Source organism: Microtus oregoni, unplaced genomic scaffold, assembly GCF_018167655.1.
Source record: "Microtus oregoni isolate MIOR12 unplaced genomic scaffold, Mior012 000072F_ref0000427, whole genome shotgun sequence".
Taxonomy (NCBI): domain Eukaryota; kingdom Metazoa; phylum Chordata; class Mammalia; order Rodentia; family Cricetidae; genus Microtus; species Microtus oregoni.
The window spans coordinates 1,670,759-1,696,068 of record NW_024543979.1 but is presented as its reverse complement, the minus strand read 5'-3'; the positions used below and the strand labels follow the sequence as shown (position 1 = coordinate 1,696,068).

At 44.1% G+C, this 25,310-nt stretch overlaps 1 protein-coding gene across 1 annotated transcript in view; it reads right to left on the bottom strand.

The window, feature by feature from the left end:
* Positions 1–5,655: 5,655 nt before the first annotated feature.
* Gpat3 (glycerol-3-phosphate acyltransferase 3) overlaps positions 5,656–25,310 on the bottom strand; it is a 49,536-nt gene continuing 29,881 nt past the window's right edge. The window contains exons 3-12 of the mRNA XM_041642057.1: positions 21,491–21,761; positions 19,935–20,009; positions 19,286–19,375; positions 17,756–17,849; positions 14,486–14,601; positions 12,978–13,033; positions 11,909–11,994; positions 11,119–11,247; positions 10,776–10,855; positions 5,656–7,001 (exon numbers count right to left, since the gene is read on the bottom strand). Coding sequence (XP_041497991.1) covers positions 6,890–7,001; positions 10,776–10,855; positions 11,119–11,247; positions 11,909–11,994; positions 12,978–13,033; positions 14,486–14,601; positions 17,756–17,849; positions 19,286–19,375; positions 19,935–20,009; positions 21,491–21,761 — 1,109 coding nt within the window. The 3' untranslated portion in view covers positions 5,656–6,889. The remainder of the gene's footprint in view (positions 7,002–10,775; positions 10,856–11,118; positions 11,248–11,908; positions 11,995–12,977; positions 13,034–14,485; positions 14,602–17,755; positions 17,850–19,285; positions 19,376–19,934; positions 20,010–21,490; positions 21,762–25,310) is intronic.

The window sequence follows — 25,310 nt, the reverse complement described above, 5'->3', positions numbered from 1 at the left end:
CCTGCACTGGGCAGCATGCTGAAGAGCTGCCAGAGAATTTGTGCACCACAGGAGCCCTCCTTGTCCCAGATGATACCCACACCACCTTCTGCAGCAGGGAGGAAATTTCCAGAAGCTCCGAGGCACAATTGCTCGTCTAGAGTCTGGCTTGATTTAGTTAATATTTTATCTACTGTGAGACCAGCATTATGTTTTAATTACAACACCTAAGAGATCCAGAAAAAAAAATAAGCCTCTAATCTGCAAGCCCCACTTGCCCAAGGGCAGATAACTTTCTAGTATGCAGGGGGCTGTTTGTGTAAGACAGTAGGCCTCATGTTTTCACATCTCTAAAGAAGGCTGGCTGCCCCAACTACACAGGATGCTCTTAGTTGCAGTAGGCAAAGGGTACATAAGCAGGCATTCTGTCAGGATGTATGCTTGTTCCTGATTGGATAAAGGTGGGCTGTACAAAGCCATGTAGGGTTTGCCTTTGTAAGCACCTAACTAATGTCATTTTGGGGCATTCTCTGGGAATCCCAGGTATGAACGTGACCAGTGTCCATCACCCTGGCCAGTATTGAATAGTTTCCTTCAAATTTGGCTCAAAAAAATGTGGTGGTGCTCTTATTCTGGCCCAGTGAGATTAACACTGGCTTAATAGTTTTATATTCCCAAAAGTTATTCCAGGGGATATTTTAGAGTCTGTAAACATTCAACCAAATCTGTAGTGAGTGTGATGGATTTTGAAAGCTAAATTTGGATCCCACGGTGGAGGGGAATTCTACAAATTATATATCCCGTGCTCTACAGCTGTGCTTAATTTTTGTTTTGTAGAGTTCTCGGTCTTTCCACAGCACAGCAGAGAATCAAAGGAGTTCAGGACCAAGGGGTGTGTACAGGCATGTGGAGCCCCATTCCCATCCATCTGAAGAACTGTGCTGGTGCAGCCCTGACACCCAGCACTCACAAAGGAGGCAGAAGCCCCAGGACTTCACGGTCTTTCTAGCTATGTATTGAGCTAGAGACCAGCCTAAAGCACATGAGAACCTATCCAAGGGGAGAGTGGGGAGCAGAAGGAGCAGAGTCAGGGCACTTTGGGTATAGGAGCCTGATAGTTAATATTACAGGATTTCTGGGCATGTCAGTGAAGGAGTTCCCAGACATGGTAAGCTGAGATGGATTGACCCACCCTAACTTTGGGCACCATTTTATTTATTTAGTTTGTGGTCCCATACTCAGCGAAAAGGGGAAAGCAAACTGAACCCAGGCCTTTGTCCCCCTCTGTTTCCTGGCTGAACACACAACATGACCAACTGCCTCACATTCCAGCAGCCTTGATGTTTCCACCATGATGGACTGGATCTCTTCGAACTGTGAGCCAAAGTCAACCCTTCCACCTCTATGTTGCTTTTGTAAGGTGCTTCTTCTCAACACAGTGAGAAAGTAGCTGATACCGCATGGATCTTTCACACGCATGTACACAGTGTCCGCTAACCATGCATGTTTACAAAGCCATCTGTTTCAGAACTGTTTCATTTGCAGCTCTGTCCAGGAGAGAGTCCTTTTCTATCTAAGTGAATCCCAGTTTGCTCTGGCTTAAAGGAGGGCGTGGATTTTAATATTGAAAAATCTGAGGGTTCTCTGGCTTCTAGTACTGTTGAATAAAGAGCATCAGACCACAGGAGGAATGCCTTTTACGCTCCCCTTCACCCATCCTGATGGCAGCAAAGATCACTCTCAGGACCTTTGAGCTGTCTCACACAGAGACACAGAGAAACAAGAAATAAATTTCAGTTGGACGTGATGGTGCACTCCTTTAATCCCAGCCCTCAGGAGGCAGAGGCATGGTGGATCTCTTTGAGTTTGAGGCCAGCCTGAGCTACAAAGCAAGTTCTGGGACAGCCAGAGCTACACTGGAAGACACTGTCTAGAAAACAAACGAACAAACAAAAAACCAAGTCTCCTGGCATTCCTGCTGCTCTCTAGGAAAGAACCCACTTGGGGTTTGTGGGCTGTGTTTAGGCAGGAAGAAATCACTCAACCAGGCAGCCAGGGTTCATGTGCCAATGTTGGTGGAAAGGAACAATATTACCAATAGTGTGACCAGGCAACATGTGAGAGAAAAGCAATATCCAACTACAGCTTGGCTAAAACAATGCAGGACAGTTGTGTGTCACGGTGACATTTCCAAAATAAATCCTGTAAGCATGACCTTAAACATGTGACCGTCTTCCATGGAACAAGCCTGGTCATTAACAGACACAAGTAGGTTCAAACTTCAAAGGCATAGAGCTTGCCTGACATGCACGAGGCCATGAGTTAGAAGTCCAGTCCACAGAAGTAAGAGGTTCTGACTTCAAGATGTCCCTCCATCCATGTATAACCTAAAGAAACATGGACAAATGAAAACAAAGGCCTGGGAAAAGATGTGCAAGAAGCCTCTAAAAAAAGAAAATAAGCAGAAAGAATCCTTGCATTTCCCTTTTCTCCCATCCTCCTTCCTTGAACAACACAGCCCTAAAGCCATAAGCGCGCAGAGTAAAGGGACCTCCACCCTGGTGGTAGGAAGGCTATGGCAGATCAGCAAAGTTGGCAGGCCTGAGTCAGGGAAGATCCACAGAGAAGGGCTTACCAGGGCACTGGAGGTAAAGGACCTGCATTGGGATATAAGGACATCCTGACTGAGACGAGCCAGTCTTGAATGGGGACTCAAGCACCTATGATCTGCCTCTCCTGAAGTGGACTCTCGTGGAAGAGGATCCAGTAGAAGCAGACACAGAGTGAAGAGAGAAAGATGCCTAAGTGGGGGAGGGTGGCAAGGGCAATAGGATGGATTAGCAGTGAGTAAATATCAGGGGTAGGAAACAGATTCATTCCTCCCTGGAAGAGAGATGTACAATACAGAAAGGTAGGAAAACTAAAGTGTACCTACCCTGCAGTGTTGGACTGGAAATAGTTAGAGGAGAGAACTTGCGCTTTTAAAAAAGAGATAGAAAAAAAGGAGGGGAAAAAGAAAAAAAGACTGATGATTGAGAGATGATAGGTAGGTGGATGGATGGATGGATGGATGGGTGGTAGATATAAAAGAGAGATAGATGGATGCATAGAAGAGGGAGAGACAGAGACAGAGAGAGGTATATAATATAGAGAAACGATGATAAATACAGAGGATAGATAAACAAGCTGCCCAGGACAGGCTGAGCAGAACCTTCCTGAAGACAGCTCTCTTCACAGGCTGCCACACTACTTCCTGTTCCTCGTGTCTTTGAAATGAATCCATGTTGTGTTCTAAGCCTCTCGTGAATTTTAGTTGCCGAGTAGTTTTAAATGTTTGGGGGGGGGGTGTGTTACTTTTGCTGTCACTTAGCCTGAAAGTTTGACACAAGCCTCTTGTCTTGCTCACGTTTGGAAGGGAGATGGATGGTCTCTACCTTCTTCCTGCTTAGCTGTGTGGCTTTTTGAGATCCCATTTTCAAGGGCATGGCTGCAGTTGACTCCAGGCTCTGGCTTCTGAACTGGGGCTGACTTCCTTCAGTCCTTGGTCCGAGTGATCCAGATTCACTTGTTAGTCTCGTTTCTTTATGGTTCTTTTTTTTTTTTAAAGTCTCACAGTGTTGCCCCAGCCAGCCTGGAACTTGCTATGAGGTCAGGCTGGCCTCACGGAGAGCCTCCTGTGTCTGCCGCCTGAATGCTGGGATTAAAGGCATACCCCAGCACACCTGGCCTCACTTGCTGGTCTAAGGAGGCATTCGTGTGATTTTCCTTTATCCTCTAGGATGGCTTAGTTCTTCTGAGAAACACAAGTTCTGGAAAGAGAGAGCTATAAATTAAAAGAAAGAAAGAAAGAAAGAAAGAAATGTTCCATCTTTCAATCTGGATTTGACCATTATTTTAAGAGCAACGGTGTTCCTTTAGACCCATTGCTGATTTTATTGTGTTTCCTTTTTAGTTTTGGGACAGAGGGTCTTCTACAGTCTATAGTCCAAGCTGGCCTCAAGTTTGCTGTTGGGCAGCTGAGGTTGACCTTGAACCAATGTTCTTCCTGTTCTCCCCCACCCGACACACACACACACACACACACACACACACACACACACACACGGACTGGAATTACAGTTCTGTGCCACCACACCTAACTCTATGCAGTGTTTGGAAATCAAACCAGAGTGTCATGTGTGAGAGACAATCCACCCCAGCTGACCTCCATCTTGACCTATTTGTAAATTAACAGTGTCCTGAAGAACTTACAAAGTAAGGTGTGGGAAGATGTGAACTGCCACACGGATCAGGAGGTTTTCACGTAGAGGACACAGAGTCCCCATGGCAGGGAGCAGCTGAGGGAAGCTGCAGAAGCTGTGACTTTTTCCTTACGGTGTCAACAGATCAGACTCTGACCATGATCAGAAAACACGCCAGTCTCTGAAGCTACTCCTGTGCTGTGAGTCTCCTGTGTTTCTGGCTGTAGTGGGCGCCTGACTTTTGTGGGAACCGTCTTTGATTCAGGCAGCCCTGGCTGCATCTGTTGCTAAAACCGGGCACCGATTGAATGGTCAGACCTTTATCAGAATTTTCAGTGCTGTTGTTAAGTGGCTTCAGGGATTGTTCCTTCAGAACCACAGTTTTGCTTAGGACATGAGACAAAATGACTCCAGGAATCCATCCCTTTCTCTAGTTCTGCATAAATTTGGCTAACCAATGGTGCCAAGTATTTGAGAGAATGCAGCTTTGCCTAGTCCATTGCTTGGCCTCGTATCTCTGTGGAGAAAGAATCCACTTCAAGGTGCCATGTTAGACGTTTTCATGGATGTTAGACAAGGCACACCTGGGGTTAGTCCTAAGGCTCCATGCTTCTCCAGAAAGGACTGTAGCATCACCATGTCCTTTGGATCCAATCAGCTAGAGGAGCACTGACAGTGCCTGCCAATCTAACCAATCACATTTCCTAAGATTGCCTGAGTCTGCCTGCTTTAGAGGGGGTTTGTAGTGGGTATTCACCCCACCCACGACCTTGGGATGACCTTCTCTGACCTTTACTATCCCTTTAAATGGGCTCCCTACTATTCCTTTAAATGGGCTCCCTACTATTCCTTTAAATGGGCTCTCACGGAGTCAAGGACCAGATTCCAAATAGCCAGGCTGCATACCAAGGTGAGAAAGAGAGTGGTGGCTGCTGTCCTGGGCTGTCTTAGTCAAGGTCACTCTTGCTGTGATGAAACACCAAGACCAAAAGCAACTTGGGGAGGGAAGGGTTTATATCACTCACAGTTCCATCATCCAAAGCAGTGCAGGTACAGACCTGGAAGCAGGAGCTGAAGCAGAGGCCATGGAGGGTGCTCCTTACTGACTTGTTCAGTCTGCTATCTAACAAGGCAGGATCACAGCCCAGGATGGCACCACACACGATGAGCTGGGCTCCCCCCAACTAATCACTAATTAAGAAAACGCCTACAGGCTTGCCTACAGCCCAACCGCGTGGAGACATTTTCTCAGTTTAGGCTCTCTCTTCGGATGACTCTAGCTTGTGTCCAGTTGATATAAAACTAGCCAGTGTATGTCCAATAAAATCTGTTGCTGAAACTAAAACAACACTTGCTTGCTACAGGAAAAGAGGGAGACACGGAGGAAGAATAATGCAACACCCATTTAAAAATATAAAATTTATTCGTAGTCAGTAAGACAGTTCACTTTCTGTATAGAGTTTCTCTGGAGGTTCCTAACAGCCTCAAGAGCTCGCCGTGGAAATACATTGCTATCATCAAATATTGCTCATGCTATTGGACTCGAAGAAAGCTTGTTTCCTCTTTAAAAACATTAAGGCTCAGTTTCCAAAAGGTAATTATACCACTTAGTTTTCTGCTTAAAAGGCTGGGGAAAGTTTGGGACTAAATCACTACAGTGAGGTTGGTGGGGGCACAGGAGGCAAGCTCCGTGTTCACTCGCTCCCTACTGAAAACAGTGTGATTGTTTATTAAAGGCTCCTTCCCTTTTACAAACAAAAAGAAGAAAATCCTAAGACAAAGGAGATCTTTAGCACACAAACAAGAAAAGCTAACTGGGCTTTTCCCGCTGCTGCTGGACTGAATGTGTTGTGGGAACAACGGCAAACAAACGGCGCTCCTACACGTTTCTTAAATAAATATAATCAACAATCTCTCTTGCAACACACAGGGAAACAATAATCCCCATTCAATTCCTTTCTGATCGGGTGACCACATATTTGCCCTTTTCCCTAAAAATAATCCTCCATTTTTCTTCCATTCTTAGGGCAGAATGCAACCATAATTATGCCCATAAGGAATGAGCTGTGGTGAGATTTCACACATGATACTGACGTCAACAGCTAGGCCAGGTGGCACATGCCTGGAACCCTAGCACTTGGGAAGTGAAGCCAGGAACAGTCAATAGTTCCCTGCCAGTCTTGACTGTGTGAGTTTGAAGCTAGTCTGGGCTATATAAATAACACCCTGTCTCAAAATAATAATAAAGGAGATTGAAGGGAGAAGGAAATCGAATTACAGAGTTTGGAGTTGTTTGTGAGAATTACCCTATTAACAAGCTCCAAGCACGCTTTAGAAGCACTTTTTTTGCACACAAAGATTTCATTCAATCATCAATGGCATGCCGTTTTACATACAAAGATTTCATTCAATCATCAACGACACATCATTTTACAAAAGGCAGGCTCTGTTTCCACTCGAGAAGCAGCCTTACAACTCATTGAGTTCATAGTCTAACCAAGATGTCAGAAAAGGGCACCTGTAGGTTCTGCCTCCAGCATGAAGAGGTAGAGACAGTCATCCGGTAGAAAAGACTAACAATAAACAAGCTAAGAGCAGCACAACAAAACAAGGCTATAAAACGTCTCTCCTGAAGGCTAGCTCTGGGAAGCCACGCTTATCCACAGTGCTCAGTCCAGGTCCAGGCTGGGAGAGCCATTGCCCACGATCATCTTGCTGTAGTTCTTCTGCTGCTCTTCCTTAAAGGTGTCCTTCACCTTTGCTCTCTTCAGTCCTCCATCCCTGCGGACAGAGAGGTACACATAGGAGGATGCTCTGCCAGTGAAGACATGGGGCCATGTGCTCACAGGCGCCTCCTGGAGCCAGGACGCCCAACAGAAACTGGAGCAGATAGATGCCTCCTGGAGCCAGGACGCTCAACAGAAACTGGAGCAGATAGATGCCTCCTGGAGCCAGGACGCCCAACAGAAACTGGAGCAGATAGATGCCTCCTGGAGCCAGGACGCTCAACAGAAACTGGAGCAGATAGATGCCTCCTGGAGCCAGGAGACCCAACAGAAACCAGAGGAGCAGATAGATGCCTCCAGGAGCCAGGATGCTCAACAGAAACTGGAGCAGATAAATGCCTCCTGGAGCCAGGACACTCAACAGAAACAGGAAGGGCTGACTCTGGTCTCTGCTCTACAAATGACCAAGTGTGTGCTCCTTCAAGCAAAGAACACGCTCTCTGAGCTAAAGTGGAGAATAACACCACCTGTGTGCCATTTCTGCCCTGAAGAGGCAGCTGCTTTCTGGGGCTGGGACTTGAACTCAGAACTTTGTACATCCCTAGCTTCCGACCCGTTTTGTTTCAGAAGTTAGAGCTGCTGCATTCAATATTTAAACAGAAACAAGGATTACTACAGCTAAGATGTTTCTTTAGATACTTCCCTTGGAAAACCAAACGTTGGTTCTGCACTGACTGTGGTTTGCCGAGAAGCTGTAAACACACACACAGGAAATGATGAGACTGTTGTCCACTCGAGAGTTATAAACACAGGCAAATTTCTTAAAAAATAAACTATCTAATAGTCGCTCAAATCTAACCCTATGTCTAACCACTTTATTTTTATTAAAAACATATTTACACTTTTATACTCCAAAACAGATTCAAGATAAAACAAACAAAATCATAAACTGCATTTGGCCAGAAGTTAGTACAGTAGAAACAGCTTTTCTCTACTCAGGGCCTTGAATCTTAGAACCTTCTCCAGGGCTGCGGACCACAGATCTTTCTGGATTATAAGGGCTCTCTCTGAGTGTCTATCCTTCTTTGAACAAAAGGAACAGCAAACTAGAAAGCTGGAAGGAGACCAGGCTATGGGCAATGCACCTTCCCCGCCCCCATTATAATATGCTAGATTTTCACTCCTGCGGGGAGGGGGCTGAGAACTTTGTGTTGGAAGTGCTGAACTTTAGCCCAGTCAGGCAAGTTCTGACAGTACCGAACGATCATGGTTCACATAGTGAACTCAGTTCCACAAGACAGAAACTGACCTTCATACAGACACATCCCTGAAGACCGTGCAATGTTCAGGCTCAGAGTCAAGCCTCAATTGCAGCCTTCATCTTGAAAATGGACCCGGTTGTGATTGGGTCCTAAGAACTTCTCCAGATGAGCCACCCCTAATTATTCGTAGTGTTTGCATGGATTTTGAGTAGCAGGAAACAAAGGAGAAGGAGAGAGAAGAAAACTCTTTTTCTTTTTCTAAGGCCTGAATCAAACTGGACAATAATCCAAGTGCTGCTGCTGCTGTTAATAATGCCTGTTCCTAAGCCTCCAGGCATCTCCTTTGGATGTTTTTATCCACCCAGTGAACCGGCCCAGCTATGATGCATCACCTCTAGGGCCTTCAAATTCTACCAAACTCCTCACTACAATAACAGTGGATCTTGGTTCTTTTAGGAAGGTACAGCCATATACCAGTTTGAGACAAAGCAAAAAGTCAGCGGTGGTGATGTACGTCTTTAGTCCCAGTACTCGGGAGGCCGAAGCAGGTAGATCTGAGTTTGAGACCAGCCTGGTCTGCCAGGGCTACATGGACAAACCCTATCTCAAAAAACAAAAGTAATAAAATTAAAAATACTCACCCCTCCCCCCAATCACACAGCAGTTCTCAATCACCTGCCAAGAAGTCAGTCTAGACTTATACTTAGCGGGTGAATGAAAACTATATCCAGAAAGGCAGAAAGGCTCTCTCCTTTTGGAAAAACAGGCCAGGTAGTTGAGAGTAATCTTATTTATAAAACAGCATATGATCCAATAAAAAGAAAGGGAAAAGCTCTCAAAGGATTTGTTTTGGTGGGTTTTGCTTTTCTGAGATAAGATCTTACTCTGTAGCCCTGGCTGGCCTGAAATTCACTATTCATTCCAGGTAGGCCTGGAACTCATGGGAATCCTCCTGCCTCTGTCCCTCAATACTAGGGTTAGAGGTGAAGGTCATTGTTTACAGAGATCCTAAGTGAACCTGACAGTGAGTCTACCTGCTCTTCCCCCCCCCTCTCTCTCTCTCTCTGTGTGTGTGTGTGTGTGTGTGTGTGTGTGTGTGTGTGTGTGTGTGCTTGCTTCTCTCCCTGCGCCTGAAACCACAGACCCAGCCACAAGCTTTTTATAATAGATTCAGATAGGGCTAGCATGTCGGGTAAGAGGAAGCATTGGGAAAAAAGGTTTTAAGAAGAGGAAAAACAGGAAGGCAGCTACACATATGAACTTGAGGAATCTAAGATACTTCTGAGGGCGGCCTATAGTTTTGTGATGTTAGTGTTTGCCAGTTTAACACTTCCAGATTAGATTGCAAGATGAAAAGATGCTCATCTTAGCCTGCGGCTTAAAGCAGATCGGCTGCTGTCAGTCAAGAATTCAGACTCCCAGCAGTCATATGGCATCGACTTCCAACTCCCATCAATTTCCAAAATTGGCTAATTAGCATAATAACTTCTAAAATGACTTTTTTGCTATAAAAATTAGCATCAAAAAAAGCACAGTGTTTGACAGAAATAGGCTGGGAAGGCATAAATTAACTGATTTCAAGATAGGTGAATGGGCAAAATATATTTTAGTGACACTCCCTACTATTGGATAAAGGAATATAAAATGCTAGCCAGCCCATCTTTGAAGATATGGCCAAACTCCCAGTGTGACAATACCTGACAATGAGGACTGTAAGTTTATGAGGGTTGGACGAGGTCAAAAGGGTGGGGCCCTTACAGCGAGTTAGTGCTCTTATTACAAGAGACACTAGAGAGTTTGCTCTCTCTGTGCTTGAACAAAGAAAGCAGCCTCTGAAACCCAAGGAAGAACCCGCACCAGAAACCGGCTGACCACCCTAAGCTCAAACCTCTAGCCTTCGGAACTTGAAGCAAACAAATTCCATGAAGACACCACTGTGTGGTGTGATGTCACGGCAAGCCAAGATGACCAACGCACACACCTACGTTAACCCTTCATCAGATAAAAAAAGAAAGAAAGCTATAGTTAGCTATCACCAAAATATCTCACTTCCTTCCTTTCTTCCCATTCTTCAGTTTTCTGATACAGCGACAGCGAGAATGACACACAGCCCTGTCCCCAGATCCAGGCTCCCTCTCCCTTCCTCTTCTTCAGTAAAAGAACTCTCACTTTTACCTAAAAGCACGGTCATCCAGAGCAAAGACTACATTATCCAGTTTCCTTTGCAGCTCACTGCTACCCCGAGACTTGCAGGAGACAGATACAAGTTTGTTACTTGTGCAATTTTCAGTGTGTGTGCCTATGAAGATGGGCGTGTCCTTTTCCAAGGGCCCCCAGTCATTCATTTTCTGTGCTCACTGGGTGAAGGTAGAACCTCTATCTTGGGCCATAAGGTAAAGGTGGGTATAGGAATAAAGGCGAAGCTCTTAGCCAGCCTGGACTCCCAGGCTAAAGTGGGACAGAAGAGTTTTTCTTACGTACTTTTTGCTAACTCTGTAGCTAACCAGTGCGATTTTGTTAAGTGTATGTATTTTTACAGAAGACAATTGCTTCTGAGAGGCTCTTACCAAGGCAGCTCCGTCAGTCCTCCTTGTATAGCGATGGCAGATTTAACCCTGTTCGCAAACTGAACCGCATCTTCTCCTTCCTGGTTAAATGAAAAGGTTACACTTCTTGAGTACAACGTTTTGAAACACCTGAAAATGTCTCAACATCATTTTTATCTGTTTTTGTATCACTAAATACATTACTAAGAAACATCCCGTTTGCTAAGAATGAAGAAAAGTATGATGGGAGATTGAAGAAAAGCATGATGGGAGAAATGGAACTACCCAAGGCTTTAGGAAAAGGTTTTCTTGCTTTTATCTGATTAAATAAAACATCATAGACTGGACATGATCTAAGCAATACCTCTCTGGTCATGGGAGGCATGTACCACACATCGCAGACGATGGCCCAGCTGGTCATTATTCGAAGCAAGTAGCTCACCATGTTGTATTTACTGCTGTTCCAGAACGCGTCACCAAACTGGGGGTTGTACTGCAAGAGAACAATCATCCCAGCCATGAATTCCATGCTGGCTTCTCTCATCCAAATCAGAGTTTCTCAAATGGTAAGATAAATGAGCCTATCAGATCCTGAGAGAACTGACATCTTCCCTTGATAGAATTTTTAGCAAGAACTAAGTCAACCCAACTAATGCCTTCAATTAGTGCCAACTGCTTTGCTAAGCAGAGCCCAGAGTGCTGCACTAAGAAAGCTATTAACATGACTTCTAAATATGTGACCCCACACTTAATTAGAAAGTCAGCAAAATCAGGAGTCAATCATATTTGCCCACCAATAATATTTGTATTAGTATTAATACAACCTCAGCTGCATAGTCATCCTGTCTGCCCGTCTGGCCAACTATCTGTCTTTCTGTATCTATGCACCTTCCTATCTCTGTCTCTAAGTATCTACCTACTATCTGAGCATCTATATATCGCCTACCAGTTATCTATGCATGTTTCTATCGCCTGTCTCTCAATTGTTGATTTTCTATCTAGAGAGACTACGCTCAAAATGTATACTATAAAGATCCAAAGAAATTGAATATACAAGCGTTCTTCATTCTTGCATGTTTTAAATTTGTAATGATATCAAATAAAGCTTTTGTAACGATATCAAATAAAGCTAAAAATGAAACTCTGAATTCTACCTTCATTGCCACTGGATAGATGGTCCCTCCGATTTCAAAGCTTCCTTTCTTAAACATCATGACGGAAGTATTGTTGATGCAGGTACCTGGCAGAGGAAGTGAGGAATGAGTCACTGATGTGGGATGTCCTTTTATTTTATATTTTATTGTTGCTTTGATTGGTTAATGAATAAAGCTGTTTTGGCCAATGGCTTAGCAGAGTAAAGCCAGGCGGGAAATAGAAAGAGAGTAGGAGGAGTCAACATGGAGCTGCCATATAACTGCCGAAGGAGACAGATGCCCGGAATATTACTAGTAAACCATGAACCTCATGGTAATACATACATTAACAGAAATGGGTTAATTTAAGATATAAGAGCTAGCTAGAAACACACTTGAGCTGTTGGCCAAACAGTGCTGTGATTAATATAGTTTCTGTGTGATTATTTGGGTCTGGGCAACCGAGAAACGAATGGGCAGTCTCGGCCTACAAGTCACTTTATAAAAATAAATTTTAAAAGGAATTTCTTTAGAGATTGTTACAATTTTCACATGGGTGCATGTATCTGGAGGTCAAAACTGCAGATACTTTACTGCTACTTTGAAAGTCAACTCTTGCTTCCAAAACAATTCAAAAGTTTGGAGTAATTTTAACAGCAAACTTTCACTTTGCCACTGAACACTTAGCAACAACCCCATCACAATGATTGACAGTTTCAATGCATTTCAAGTATAACACCTACAAAGTCATAAACCGTGCTGTTTAATACCACTGTAAAAAAATTACTTTACAAATCAAATAAGCATCAGGTGATGGTGCACACCTTTAATCCCAGCACTCAGGAGGCAGAGGCAAGCGGATCTCTATGAGTTCAAGGCCAACCTAGTCTACAAATTGAGTTCTAGGACAGCCAGGACTGTTACACAGAGAAACCCTGTCTTGAAGAGGAAAAAAAAATCACTAGGTTCTGTGACCCATCAGAAAGCAGGAAAAGAAAAGGCTCCCGTCCCTTCCTCGAAGAGTGCCAAAGAGTCCCTCAGATGGCTTACTGCCGTCAGCTGTAGACTGGTGGGCAGTCTCTGCTCTTACCTTCAGGGAAGATTAATATGGGCAGCTTTTTCTTATCAGCGATGTGTTCTTTTAATCTGTAAGAAAAAAATAAAGGATCTAGGAGTCAATATTGAGAGACAAAGAGATGAGAGTCCTTGTTCTTCATATCCTGCTAACAGGAAAAAAAGTCGTAAGGAAAGAAATAACTGACAAAAGAAAAAGAGATAAGGGGCAAGGGGACAAGGAAATCGGGGCTCTTTCATTTTTTCTGAAGTGAGTGGGTTTTGCTAACTTTAGCCTAGTGTGTTTGGGATAGAGTCTCATTAGCTTCAGCTGGCCTTGAACTCACTGCGTAACCTAGAATGAGCTTCAACTCCTGACCTCCTGTTTCCACTCTCCAAGTCCTGGGACTACAGGTATGCATTGCCAAGTCCAGCTCTTCCATCTGCTCTTAAAAGGGGCTTAGACAGCCACGTGCCGTTAGTGTTCTGCCTTATCTCCATGTGTTGGTAAGTCGGTGTGTGAAAAAAATGGGAAGTCCGATCACGCTTGATCTGTCTGCATTATGGCCATTAAATACATAACCCCTCAAATGAGTCAGGATGAGCTTTCCTATTAAGTCAAACACCGTAAACCAGGAATGGGAATCCCAGTATTCAGGAAGGTGAGACAGGAGGCTGGCACAAGTAAGTCTAGCCTGGGCTCCACAGAGAGGAAAGGGTTTGCATTAGGAACACAGGCCACCCCTGCATGTCTAAAAGCAGTAAGCACAGCCTCTTCAGGGAAAGCTTTTCCTTAGCTTTCTTCCTGGTGGGTTCATCTCTCTTTCCATAAAGATCTGCTGTAGCTGGGTATACTCTCTACAGCCATGTGTTCATGGTTCAGCTGCCACCAGTGGCACTGCTGAGGGCTGATGGAGTCTTTAGGAGATGGGGTTAGAAGAAAGACGTTGGTCACTGGGTACCTGCCCTTGTTGGGAAGACTGAGACCCTGGTCCCTCTACTCTCTCTCATTTCCCTGTCCCTATGAAGTGATCAGCTTTCCTCTGCCAAATTTCAGTTTATTGTGTAGTCACAGACCCAAGCACCAGAGCCAAGGGACCACACACTGACTACCCAAAAACCAGGGATCAAAATAAACCCATTCCCCTATTGTGTTGATTCTTGTGTATTTTGTGACAGTGACAGAAAGATACAGCGGTGATCATCAGCTCTCTGGTAACTAGATTCTAACGGCCCGGGGCCATTCAGCAAAAACAATCATTTATTCAGCAAATAAATTTTTGAAATTTTAAACTTTTAACAGTTCAATGATTGTACTCAAGTCATAGCAAAACAGACATCTGAGCTTTCCAGTCTGGTTATAATATGCAGCCATATGTCCCCCCTGACTACAGAATTATTACGTCAACCCTATCAATGACTCCAGAAAAATAGAGCTTTGCATGATTTTGTTCCATCTTAATATTTTTTTCCTTTTGGTCAAAAGACCCAAGTCAATCAGCTTCTCTGTTCCTCCAGTGAAGGCCAAGAAACTGTACTGCTTACCTCTTAGTGACCAGGTGTCGGTCCCTCATCTCTGAGCGCTCAAACCAGACGTGTGGACAAGCCTTCACCATGGCTCTCTGAAGGATTCCCATCAACCCACCATGAACCTGTCCAACCTAGAAGTATCAGGAGAAACAGAAAAACATAAAGGTACAGCCACCCACAAGATGCAAGGAGTCTTTTCAAGAGAGGAAATACTGTTTCCCACTCAGAGAAAAGACTGGCTGCCTTTTACTGACAGGTAAGTCCCAAATCTAGTCAACAGATTTGCGAATCCAAATGCAAGCCAAAATGTGTTCTTTAGCAGCGCCCTGGACGTTAAAGTCACTTCGCTCCATGGACTGGCTTACAACTCTGAAAAACAGAGATCCCTCAACTTCATCAAGATCACAGAAATGCAAGTCAAAGCCACACAGAACTATGATTTCAAATGTACCCAAACGGCAAGGACTTAGTGCCTGATACCACACAAGGCTTTGGGGAAGGAGTGAGGACATCTAACAGCTGTCAAGATGACATAGTCAATTATCCTCCATTTCAATCGTTACTCTTCTAAAATATATCGGCACAATGAAAATACATGCTCAAAAGATTATGAGATATAGTATTGCTTATTGTTGCAAAATATTGAAAGATACCTAAATGTTGAAATGCAAGAACAATAGTGTCAATGATGTGATGGTGGTGGAGGGGTGTGTGTGTGTATGTGTGCATACACATGCATATATACGGTAGAATATGTATGTGTGCATACACATGCATATATATGGTAGAATATGTGTGTGTGTGTATACACATGCATATATACGGTAGAATATTGTGTGTGCATACACGCACACATATACAGTGAATACGTGTGTGTGCATGTGTGTGTGCGTGTGTGTATACACACGCACATGTACAGCAGAATATGATGCAGTTGAGCAAAGGACAAGGCTGACCTCTAGGGCAGATAAGGAGTGATGCTTTTTTCCAGACTGATGGAGGAAGGTCATTGGCTAATAAAGGAACTGCCTTGGCCCATTTTATTGGTTAGAAGATAGGTGGGAGGAGTAAACAGAACAGAACGCTGGGAGGAAGAGGAAGTGAGCTCAGACTCGACAGCTCTCCTCTCGGGAGCAGATGCCTCAGAGAGACGCCATGCTCCTGGCTCCTGGGTAGACGCACGCTATGAAGCTCCGACCCAGGATGGACATAAGCTAGAATCTTCCCAGTAAGACGGGTTCTCACAGATTATTAGAGATGGGTTGATCGGGATGTGAGAATTAGCCTGTAAGTGCTAGAGCTAAAGGGCCAAGCAGTGTTTAAAAGAATACAGTGTCCGTGTAATTATTTTGGGGCATAAGCTAGCCAAGCAGGCAGCCGGGGTGCTGGGACGCAGCCCTGCCGCTCTTATAAGTACACCAGACAATGGTGTTAAATGACAAAGGCAAAAACAGATCAAAATGTTGTCTCTGGGGTGAAATGAAAAATGAAATGATACATTTGCCTTTTTTAACCCTTCAAGAAGAAATAAGATGTACACATGATGCACAGAGAGACATACTTACAGGCAAGACAATCACATGCAAAAAATGAAAAAATAAATATCTTTTCAAAGTGAGGTGCTCTTGGGAGCAGACCTCCTTTTGTAACTCCACGCCTTCTTTCTGACAGTCAAATCCTCACTAGACATCCTGACTTTAGACTCCTCATCCTACAGGGTGAGCCAGTAACTCCTGTTCCTCATAAATTACCCCATCTGCAGTACTCTGTTAGCAGGTCAGCACAAGGTGGACCTGAGAGGGGCAGCTCAGCTGCCTAGGCCTCTGCTTCTACGATGAAATCCCAGGTCTGACCTAACTGCATCACAGACAAAAATCAGATACAGTGGATGAAGTAGGTATGTCACACACATGGAAGGCTGGTACGGATGCCCAAGCATGTTCTGGGGCTCTGAGGGCTGCCATGGGTGGGCTTTAGAAGGATGCCTAAAGACTGAAATTATATACAAAATTGTGTTTGTATGACACATGTGTGTTTTCTCCAGTTTCTTTTCATTTTTCAAAGTATATAACCATCACTAATTAAAAAGTACTTGTCTAAGAGTTACATGTTTTGAAGATTTTATTTCACTATTTATTTACTTTGGCAGAGAAATGGGGGTATGTCAGAGTCTCTCTTGTGTAGCTCTGACTGGCCTGGAACTTGCTATGTAGTCCAGGCTGGCCTCAAACTCACAGCTATCCTCCTGCCTCTCCCTTCTGAGTGCTAGGTTGTACTTTTATTTGAGACATTTTTATTTCTTTTCTGATGGTGCTGGGGCTAGATCCCAGAGTTTCACATGTGCTAGACAAGTATTCTACCACGGGAACATGTCGGAATCCACTGAGATTACGATCTTAGGCAAAGCAAACGTAGCAGCAAGTGAGAATCTTTACAGAGGCCTTGTTGATCATACAACCCATGGAGAGTGTACATGCTGGCACCGTGCAAACCAGTGTGCAGGATGGCACTCCCCACTCACTCAGAACACACACACCAGTAAGGTACCCCTCAAAGGCTTTCCCAGAAAAGCACCCTAGGCCACCAGTATCAATCTAGAGAACTGACCGGTGAACAAAAGCCACCGTATGTCCTTACAGCCTGACCCCCCATCTACACCCTCCACTGTGAGAAGAGGAGAACCCAGGACACTCATCTGTCTAATCGTCCTGTGCCCACACCTCCTTAGGACACGTCTGACCCGTGAGCAGGAGGAAGCTTGAGTCAGCATCTGGGATTCACCCAGCAGAGGAAATGTCAAGACCAACTGTTTGAGCAACAGAAGGTACGGCAGACCTGGTTTTGCTATGGACTTCATGGTTATCGGATTTTCTGCTCGTTTCCTTTGCAACCTGAGACCCAGGCTGAGGCACAAGTATTTTGCCTTTCTTTCCAGATCCTCATGAAAGAAACAGATTTTTTTAAGAATTGTACTCATCTCTCTGAAAGGAGAACTAACTGGCTGGCTGGATCTGTAAAACTCTGGCGAGGAAGACTTTAACATTGTACGGTATACTAAACACCAGCTGGCATGTTCAGAGCAAGATGAAATCAACGTTACAAAGTTCTGTCAAGGAGTTTTCCCACCTTCCCTATTACAGCTATCTTCCCACAGCGTTTGCTCCTTGTGGAAATGCACTGTGTAGCCTATCCTGCTCAGTCCCAGCCAAATCCCTAATAACAACCAGCGCTCTAGTTTACAATGCAACAAACACACACAACTGAACTACAAGGAGCCGCTCTTACCATGGCATAGCATCCATCCGTTGTCAGGATTAAGACATCGATGGGAGAAGTGTGATTGGCAACACAAATGCCGCCCTTCTGGGGTCTGTACTGCCTGCAATTATAACAATTATAACAGCCATAAGAACACACTTGATTTTTACAGGGCAGCATGTAAAGACTCTCCATATGCTCCCAGCACTCGGGAGGCAGAGGCAGGCGGATCTCTGTGAGTTCAAGGCCAGCCTGATCTACAAGAGCGAGTTCCAGGACAGGCTCCCTGGAATTACAGAGAAAACCTGTCTCGGAAAAACAGACTTACTATACGGGTCCATCTTTAAAACATTACCCCGTGTATTACGATGAGCTGTGTGAGGGACCATGACATTCTTTTTGTAATTTATAATTTGCTTTATTAAATCACAACTATTTTGATTTATGTTGATTGCCCTGAGTATAATATGCTATTATGTTGTTGAGACAGGGTCTCTTGTAGCTCAGGCTGGCCTCAAACAGACTGTGTAGCTGAGACTGGCCTTGAACATCTGATTCTCTTGCCTCAGCCTCCCAGACGTTAAGATTACCTTGTAGACCACCACACTCAACCAGTTTAAAAACTTTAAGGAGCCCTTTGTTGATTAACACCTGGTCAAACCAAATGACAACATGTTTCTGCCTGTAAACAAGACCAGTCAGGCTGGGAAGAGCTTGTTCTAGAATTCCTACAATTACGATGCTGCCAGGCAGGGTGGCTTGTGTCTGTTATCCCAGCACTTAGGAGACCAAGGCAAGAGGACGGCCACAAGTTGGAAGCTAGCCTGTGCTACTTTAATGAGTTCCAAGACAACCAGGGTTACGTAGCAAGGTCTTGTCTCAAAAAGAATGATAATAGTAAATAATAACAAAGTTTTTTGTTTTGTTTTGTTTTGTTTTGTTTTTTTTTGGTTTTTCGAGACAGGGTTTTCCTGTGGTTTTGGAGCCTGTCCTGGAACTAGCTCTTGTAGACCATATATTATGAGAAAAGTAATTCAAAAGCAATCATTTTAGTTTAGTTGATGCTTTTCCCCTAGCTACTTGTATTCTCTGATTGTGGGTAAAGAGAGCAGAATAAAGTATTCCATCTTAGGAACCAGGTAGAGAATTTTAGAAACAGCAAGACTAAGTGTGGAAAACAGGCCTCAGACTCAGCCATACCCCAGGACTGCCAACAGCAGCATCTTCAAAATAGACTGACCCAGCTCAGAATCTGACTTTGAGCCTGCGCCACCCTGGGCAACCAGACCCAGAGTTCCCACAATTCATCTCTCCCGTGAGATAGCAGTGCCCACCCCCTAGGAATAACCTACAAGACGGTCACACCTCAGCACATGCCCGTCTACGAGCCCTGCTCAGTGTTAATTTTTGTATTCCTTCTGAAAACACAGCAATGAGGAATACAGAAGTTTCCAGAACCCACTGCTGCCTCCCCGACCTCCTTCCAGCTCTCATCACCCCCACCCCCTCCCTTCCCGCTGGATCTGTCTGAAGCCCGCAGCCATGGCCTACACGCACTTGTTATGATAACGGATGGTTCCAGACAGGGACCGAACACAGATCCTAGAGCAGGTCAGATGCACCAGTTCGCTCAGCCAGTTTTTGAGTCTGAAAGAAAAAGAAACCGTTTTATTATCTTGTCCTGGGTACTCCTAAGAAACACAATAAAAGCTTCAATGCGCTGCTCGCAGCAGCAGCAGCCTGGGTTCCGTTGCGCCAAAGAGTGATTCTTGCCATCTCGTTCATGTGTTGTCTATTAAAGGCCCAAAGTACATCAGGAGAATTAAACAAAATTCCAGTATGAAGTAACCCCCACCCCGCCAGATTATAATAAAGTCCTAAAAGGCCAGCTGAAGTGTTTTGGGTCTGGACCTCCCAGGTTGCCAGGGTCAAAGACTTTGTTTTTTCCTCAGGGTTCCTCAGTCTCACTTCTTTTTTCCTTTCCCCTTGGAAAAATCTACTTTCGGTTTGAACAGATTAAAAAAAAAAAAAAAGAAAGAAAGAAATCAAATAAAGACCATGAAAGATGAATTCGGTAAGAATGCTCACAAGTGGTTTGAGATCATAACATTAATGCAAAACCGACAGACTATCCCAGTTCTCGCTTAGTGGACACAGCTAGGGAGAGAGGGCAGTCCTATGTGAGGCGAGGAGGAAAGAGACACACCTGCTGTCTGGGAGCTGTCCAACCACCGTAGTTCCTATAATCATCAAATTGATCCCAATGAAAGCCAGAGTAACCCTGAAAGAGAAGAGAAGGCTACTGTAAGCATTTGCCAGACGTTAGGGACACAGCCTGAAGAATTCCCTCACAGCCTCCTAAACATGGAAACTATTTTAACTTTGGAGACAGAGCATTATGGAGTATGGTACAGTGATAAGAAGGTCTGGTAAATATGGATTCCAACATGACTCTATAGATCGTTCTATGATTCATTTTGCGAGGAAGATAAAAAGATGGTGGGTTCTCAGAAATAGAAGCTCTATGGGGACACAGACTGGTAATCTCAGCACTTGGGAGGCCAAGGCAAAAGAATCAGGGGCTCAAGACTATTCCAGGTTGTTTAGCAAGTTCAGGGCTATCTGGGCTTCATGAGACCTTGCCTCAAAAAGCATCAAATAAGCAAAACAAAATTGAAAAGCTCTAGTATTGCCTGGCAGTAGAGGCATACATCTTTAATCCCAGCTCTTGGGAGGCAGAGGCAGGCAGATACCAGTAAATTCGAGGCCAGCCTAGTCTACAGAGTGAGTTTCAGGACAACCAGAACTGTTACACAGAAATTCTGTCTCAAAACAAAAACAAACAAACAAACAAAAAAACCAAAAAGCTCTAGTATTTCCTTCTCAAATGTCAGAAGACAGTCCTGTGCATCCCCAGAATACTTGGACCCCACTTTGGAAGCAAAGAATTAAGGTTCCGGTGGAGGCCCCAAAATGTGAGCCTATATCCACCTTGTCTGATGGTCAGAGAGTTTAAAGTGGCTCAAAATTGTTGACAACAGTGTAGCTCCACATCCTGACTCAGGATGTGGTTACTTGGTCTTTTGACATGAAGATGGCTCACACAGGTGGATCCATTCCACCCTGACAGATGGTCAGGATATACAAATGTGCTTCTGCTCCTTCTTATATAATAGGAGGTCACCTGGGGAGTGGATCTCTTCAGGATACTTGGTCTAGAGTGGCTTCACTGCCTAAATAACAGAATGCTAATGACTTGATGTCTCCAAGTGTTAAAGCAATGAACTGTTCGAGTTGTCCTTTGTATCATGTTAAAGAAGGCTTTGGTTGCCTTCTTCCCCGTTTCATATTGGAGTATAAAAGCAGTGGGGTATAAAAGAGTGTGGATAATTAACCTCAGACAATTTCTGTATTCACTGGGATGCCCTCCCGGTACTGTTCTACGGTTTCTGTTTTATTATTTTTTCATGCATCATCATAGTCTTTACTTATATTTCTAAATTCCCACAGCCCTACCCTGGCAAGAGGTATTTTTGTCGAGGCTGGCCCGACAGGTTCCAGTTCTGGTAATAGTATATATATATAGTTCTGAATTTCACCGTTTACCACAGATGCAACAATTCCCAAAAGACAGTCTAATCCACAGTATTAGGACACAAAGGAACACGCACATACACATACCAACACTTAAGCAGCCATTACACACTTCATGAAGAGGGAGGCTGGACTGGATGGACCCATAAAACCAGGCAGGAGACTTACCTCAGAGGCAGGAGAAAGCAATAGCGTATTAGGACACCCAGCACCCACACCATAGTGAGCTTTGGACTGATGTACTGGAAGTTGACATTGGTTCTCGTGAGGAGGTTCCATGACACTAGCTCCTCAGAGGAGAACCTCTGGGTCACCTCATCTTCTACAATGGCTTCCAATCCCTTCTTGGAGAAATAAAACACATCAGAGAGCTCGAAGTCCCGTCCTCGAAGACCGGAGAGCCCTTTCTCCATGGGTGACTCATCTCTTTGGATAATACCTTAAAAAGAAAGTATCAGACATGAGAAAACGCCATAGGAGCGAAGGGGCGATGTTAACTGCACAGAACACAGAAAACAAGCTCAGGGAGTGTCACGAGTGACGTGGGCAATGTGAAGATGTTGGCGCATGATGGGAAGAGGTGAGACCACAGCATCTTCACAGACCGACCTCCACCCAGTGACTTCATAAAAGTTACTTCATAAGAGACTGGGGTCTATGTGTGGTGACAGAATGCTGGCCTAGTATGCACAAGGCCCTGAGTTCAATCCTCAGAACTGCCAAAAATATTTAATAAGGAAAATACAGCCAGACATGGTGGCAGACGTCTTTCATATAGGCACTCAAGAAGCAGAAGTAGACAGATCTGTATGAGTTTGAAGCTAAGTAGACAGATCTGTATGAGTTTGAAGCTAGCCTGGTCTACTTAGAGAATTCCAGCCAGAGCTACACCATGAGACCCTGTCACAAAACAAAAAGGAAACCAGAAGGTGTTTCAGAAAAATAAGCAAAGCACATCTGGATTGATAGAAGTAACTGTGTTTCAGGAAAATATGCAAAGCGCATCTGGATTGATAGGCGTAACTGCATTAGTAAACAGACACTTTGATGTTGCGATAAAATTTGGTGACAGAAATGGTGACTGCTACCCTTAAATCCCCTGTGTAAAGTGGAAAGACCTGTGGCCAGTCTTAAAATGACTCCCCAGGAAAGGACTAAAAGAGTTCTGCTGGGGATTGGTAATTCCACTCCTAAAATGTTCCTCCCTAAGAGACACAGGGAAGACATTCACTGCAGCACCTTACCCAGGATTGGTAATCCCGTTCCTAAAATGTTCCCTAAGAACACAGGGAAGATGTTCACGGTAGCACCTTACCCAGTGATACACAGCACCACTGTTAACAAGGCTCCAGTATCAAGGAAAAAGAGATGGGACTTTAAACCAATTTAAAGCCATGAAATACGTTTATGGAGGGAAAAAAAATACCAAGAAGAAAACATGCTCTTTGGGTAACAGTATTAGGTTTTCTTCTCCACTGAAACTATTTTCTGTAAAAAAGTAATTCAAAAGGTTTTCAAAGCCAAATTTACCAGAGAAGGAATGTTTCTTTCTCTCTTCTTTTTGATGTTCTAAAGGAATAACAGCATGATGCACTGGGCGACCCTTGTAGAGGGCCCAAAAAGTCCTAAGTGGATGTGTAAGGAGTGGAAGAAGTCCTGAGTGGATGTGTAAGGAATCGATGAAGTCCTGAGTGGATGTGTAAGGAATCGATGAAGTCCTGAGTGGATGTCTATTGCTCTCAAGAACACCAACGGCCTCACACCCACAGACACTGGTGAAGCCTTCCTGGAGTGAGGCTCAGAGAATGGCAAAAATGCCCTCTATCCCAGAGGTTCCCAACCTGTGGATCACAATCCCTACGGACCAGATATTAACATTACTATTCATAACAGTAGCAAAATTACAGTTATGAAGCCGCAGTGAAATAATTTTATGATTGGCAGTCACCACCACATGAGGAAATGTATTAAAGAATCACAGCATTAGGAAGGTTGAGAACTATTTTTATTTATTATGTATACAATATTCTGTCTGTATGCCTGAAGGCCAGTTGAGGGCGCCTTACAGATGGTTGTGAGCCACCATGTGGTTGCTGGGAATTGAACTCAGGACCTTTGGAAGAGCAGGCAATGCTCTTAACCACTGAGCCATCTCTCCAGGCCCTCCTGATCCAATATTCAACCCAAGTTCCTACATCACATTTACATGTCAAATCTTTTAGCTGCCTTAAATATACTAAGCTTCCTACATCTCAAGATATTGTTTTATTTATTAAACAGGGTGCTGGGCATAAATATGATAAAAACCACAACAGGAAAATGAAAAAATATCTGAGATCACTAGACACACAATACCTGAAGATGGATTTATAAACTAGGCCCTATGAGGAGCCACTACTCAAAACGTTTTCTTTCTGAGATACAGTAACTACTGCAGGTCGAACTATGCATCCAATCTGCCAAATTATAAACTTCTGACAGGAAGAAAATAACTAACATAATCAATATACAGTGAAAACCATGAGTCAGGCGTCAAATTGGAGGTTAGAAAAAAAAGTAAAAATGCTTTTTTGAGCACTAAAAAATGTCTGGAAGGAGACTAAAATTTATCACACGCACACATCAAATTAATATAGGCACAATTCTTACACTATCATAAAGAACAGGAGTTGGAGAGATGGCTCGGTGGCTAAGAACGCCGGCTCCTCTACCAGAGAAACCAGGTTTCATTCACAGAGGCAGCTTACAAATGTCTCTATAAACTCCAGTCCCAGGGGCTGTGACACACTCTTCTGGCCTCCAAGGGCAGAAGGTGTACACACAGTGCACAGGCGTACACACAGGTAAAACACCCATACACATAAAACAATAACAATGATTTTTAAAGAAAGTCTAGTTGTTTTTAAACAGACCAATCTTGATCTTTCAGACCCCACACTTAAGTGAGCAAACACAGACTCTAAGACATTTTCCTTTAGTTTTACAACTCAGTTTAAGAAAATAAAGCCAAGTCTGAAAAAGCGTGGGATAAATCCGGACTAGCTGAACATAGCGGACAATGAGGAATACTGAGAATTCAAGAACAATCGCAGTGGGTTTTTGATCCTACTGCACGTACTGGCTTTGTGGGAGCCTAGGCAGTTTGGATGGTCACCTTACGAGACCTGGATAGAGGTGGGCAGTCCTTGGGCTTCCCACAGGTCAGGGAACCCTGATTGCTCTTCGAGCAGATGAGGGAGGGGGACTTGATCGGGGGAGGGGGAGGGAAATGGGAAGCGGTTGCGGGGACGAGGCAGAAGTCCTTAATAAATAAATAAATTTAAAAGAAAATAAAGAAAATAAAGCCATGAATATTTGAACTTTGTCCTTACACAAAATGCTCAGGCTGAGCCAACATAGACCATGCTTGGTTAAAAATGAAAATTAAGAGCTAGCTCTTGGTCTAATGCAAGAGATTAATTGCACAAGGTGCCCTGTGGCCCTCTGCCTTGGCCTGCAGAAACGGACACGGGAGTCAAAACCACCTCCTCCACAGTTAACTCTAAATTAGCTGAGTGAACTTTTGGGATACCTGCCCCTTTGGAAATCGCGTCCCGTCCTCCATTATAGATGGAACTTCCTAAGCCACTGATTAAAAGAAGCAGACCTACTGCAAATCCAAAGAGGACATGGTAATTACACACGTAAGTAGAACCTTAACCTACCAACGTTCCAAAGGTCAGGAGTCCATTGTTCCAAACCTTGATTAATCAAGAAGCCAACTCAGTTATCATTCTCTATCAAGAAGGCAGGTGGGACTGAGGGCATAGCTCAGTCAGCCGGGTGATAACCTAGCATTTGAAAAGCTGTGGACTCAATCCTCAGCATCATATAAAAGTCCAAACGGGAATTAAAAAGTGGCCGTTCCTCCATAGGACCCAAACTGACACCCAGCACCCGCTTGGTGGCTCACATTGTAGCCCCATTCTCAAAGATCAATGCTGTCTGC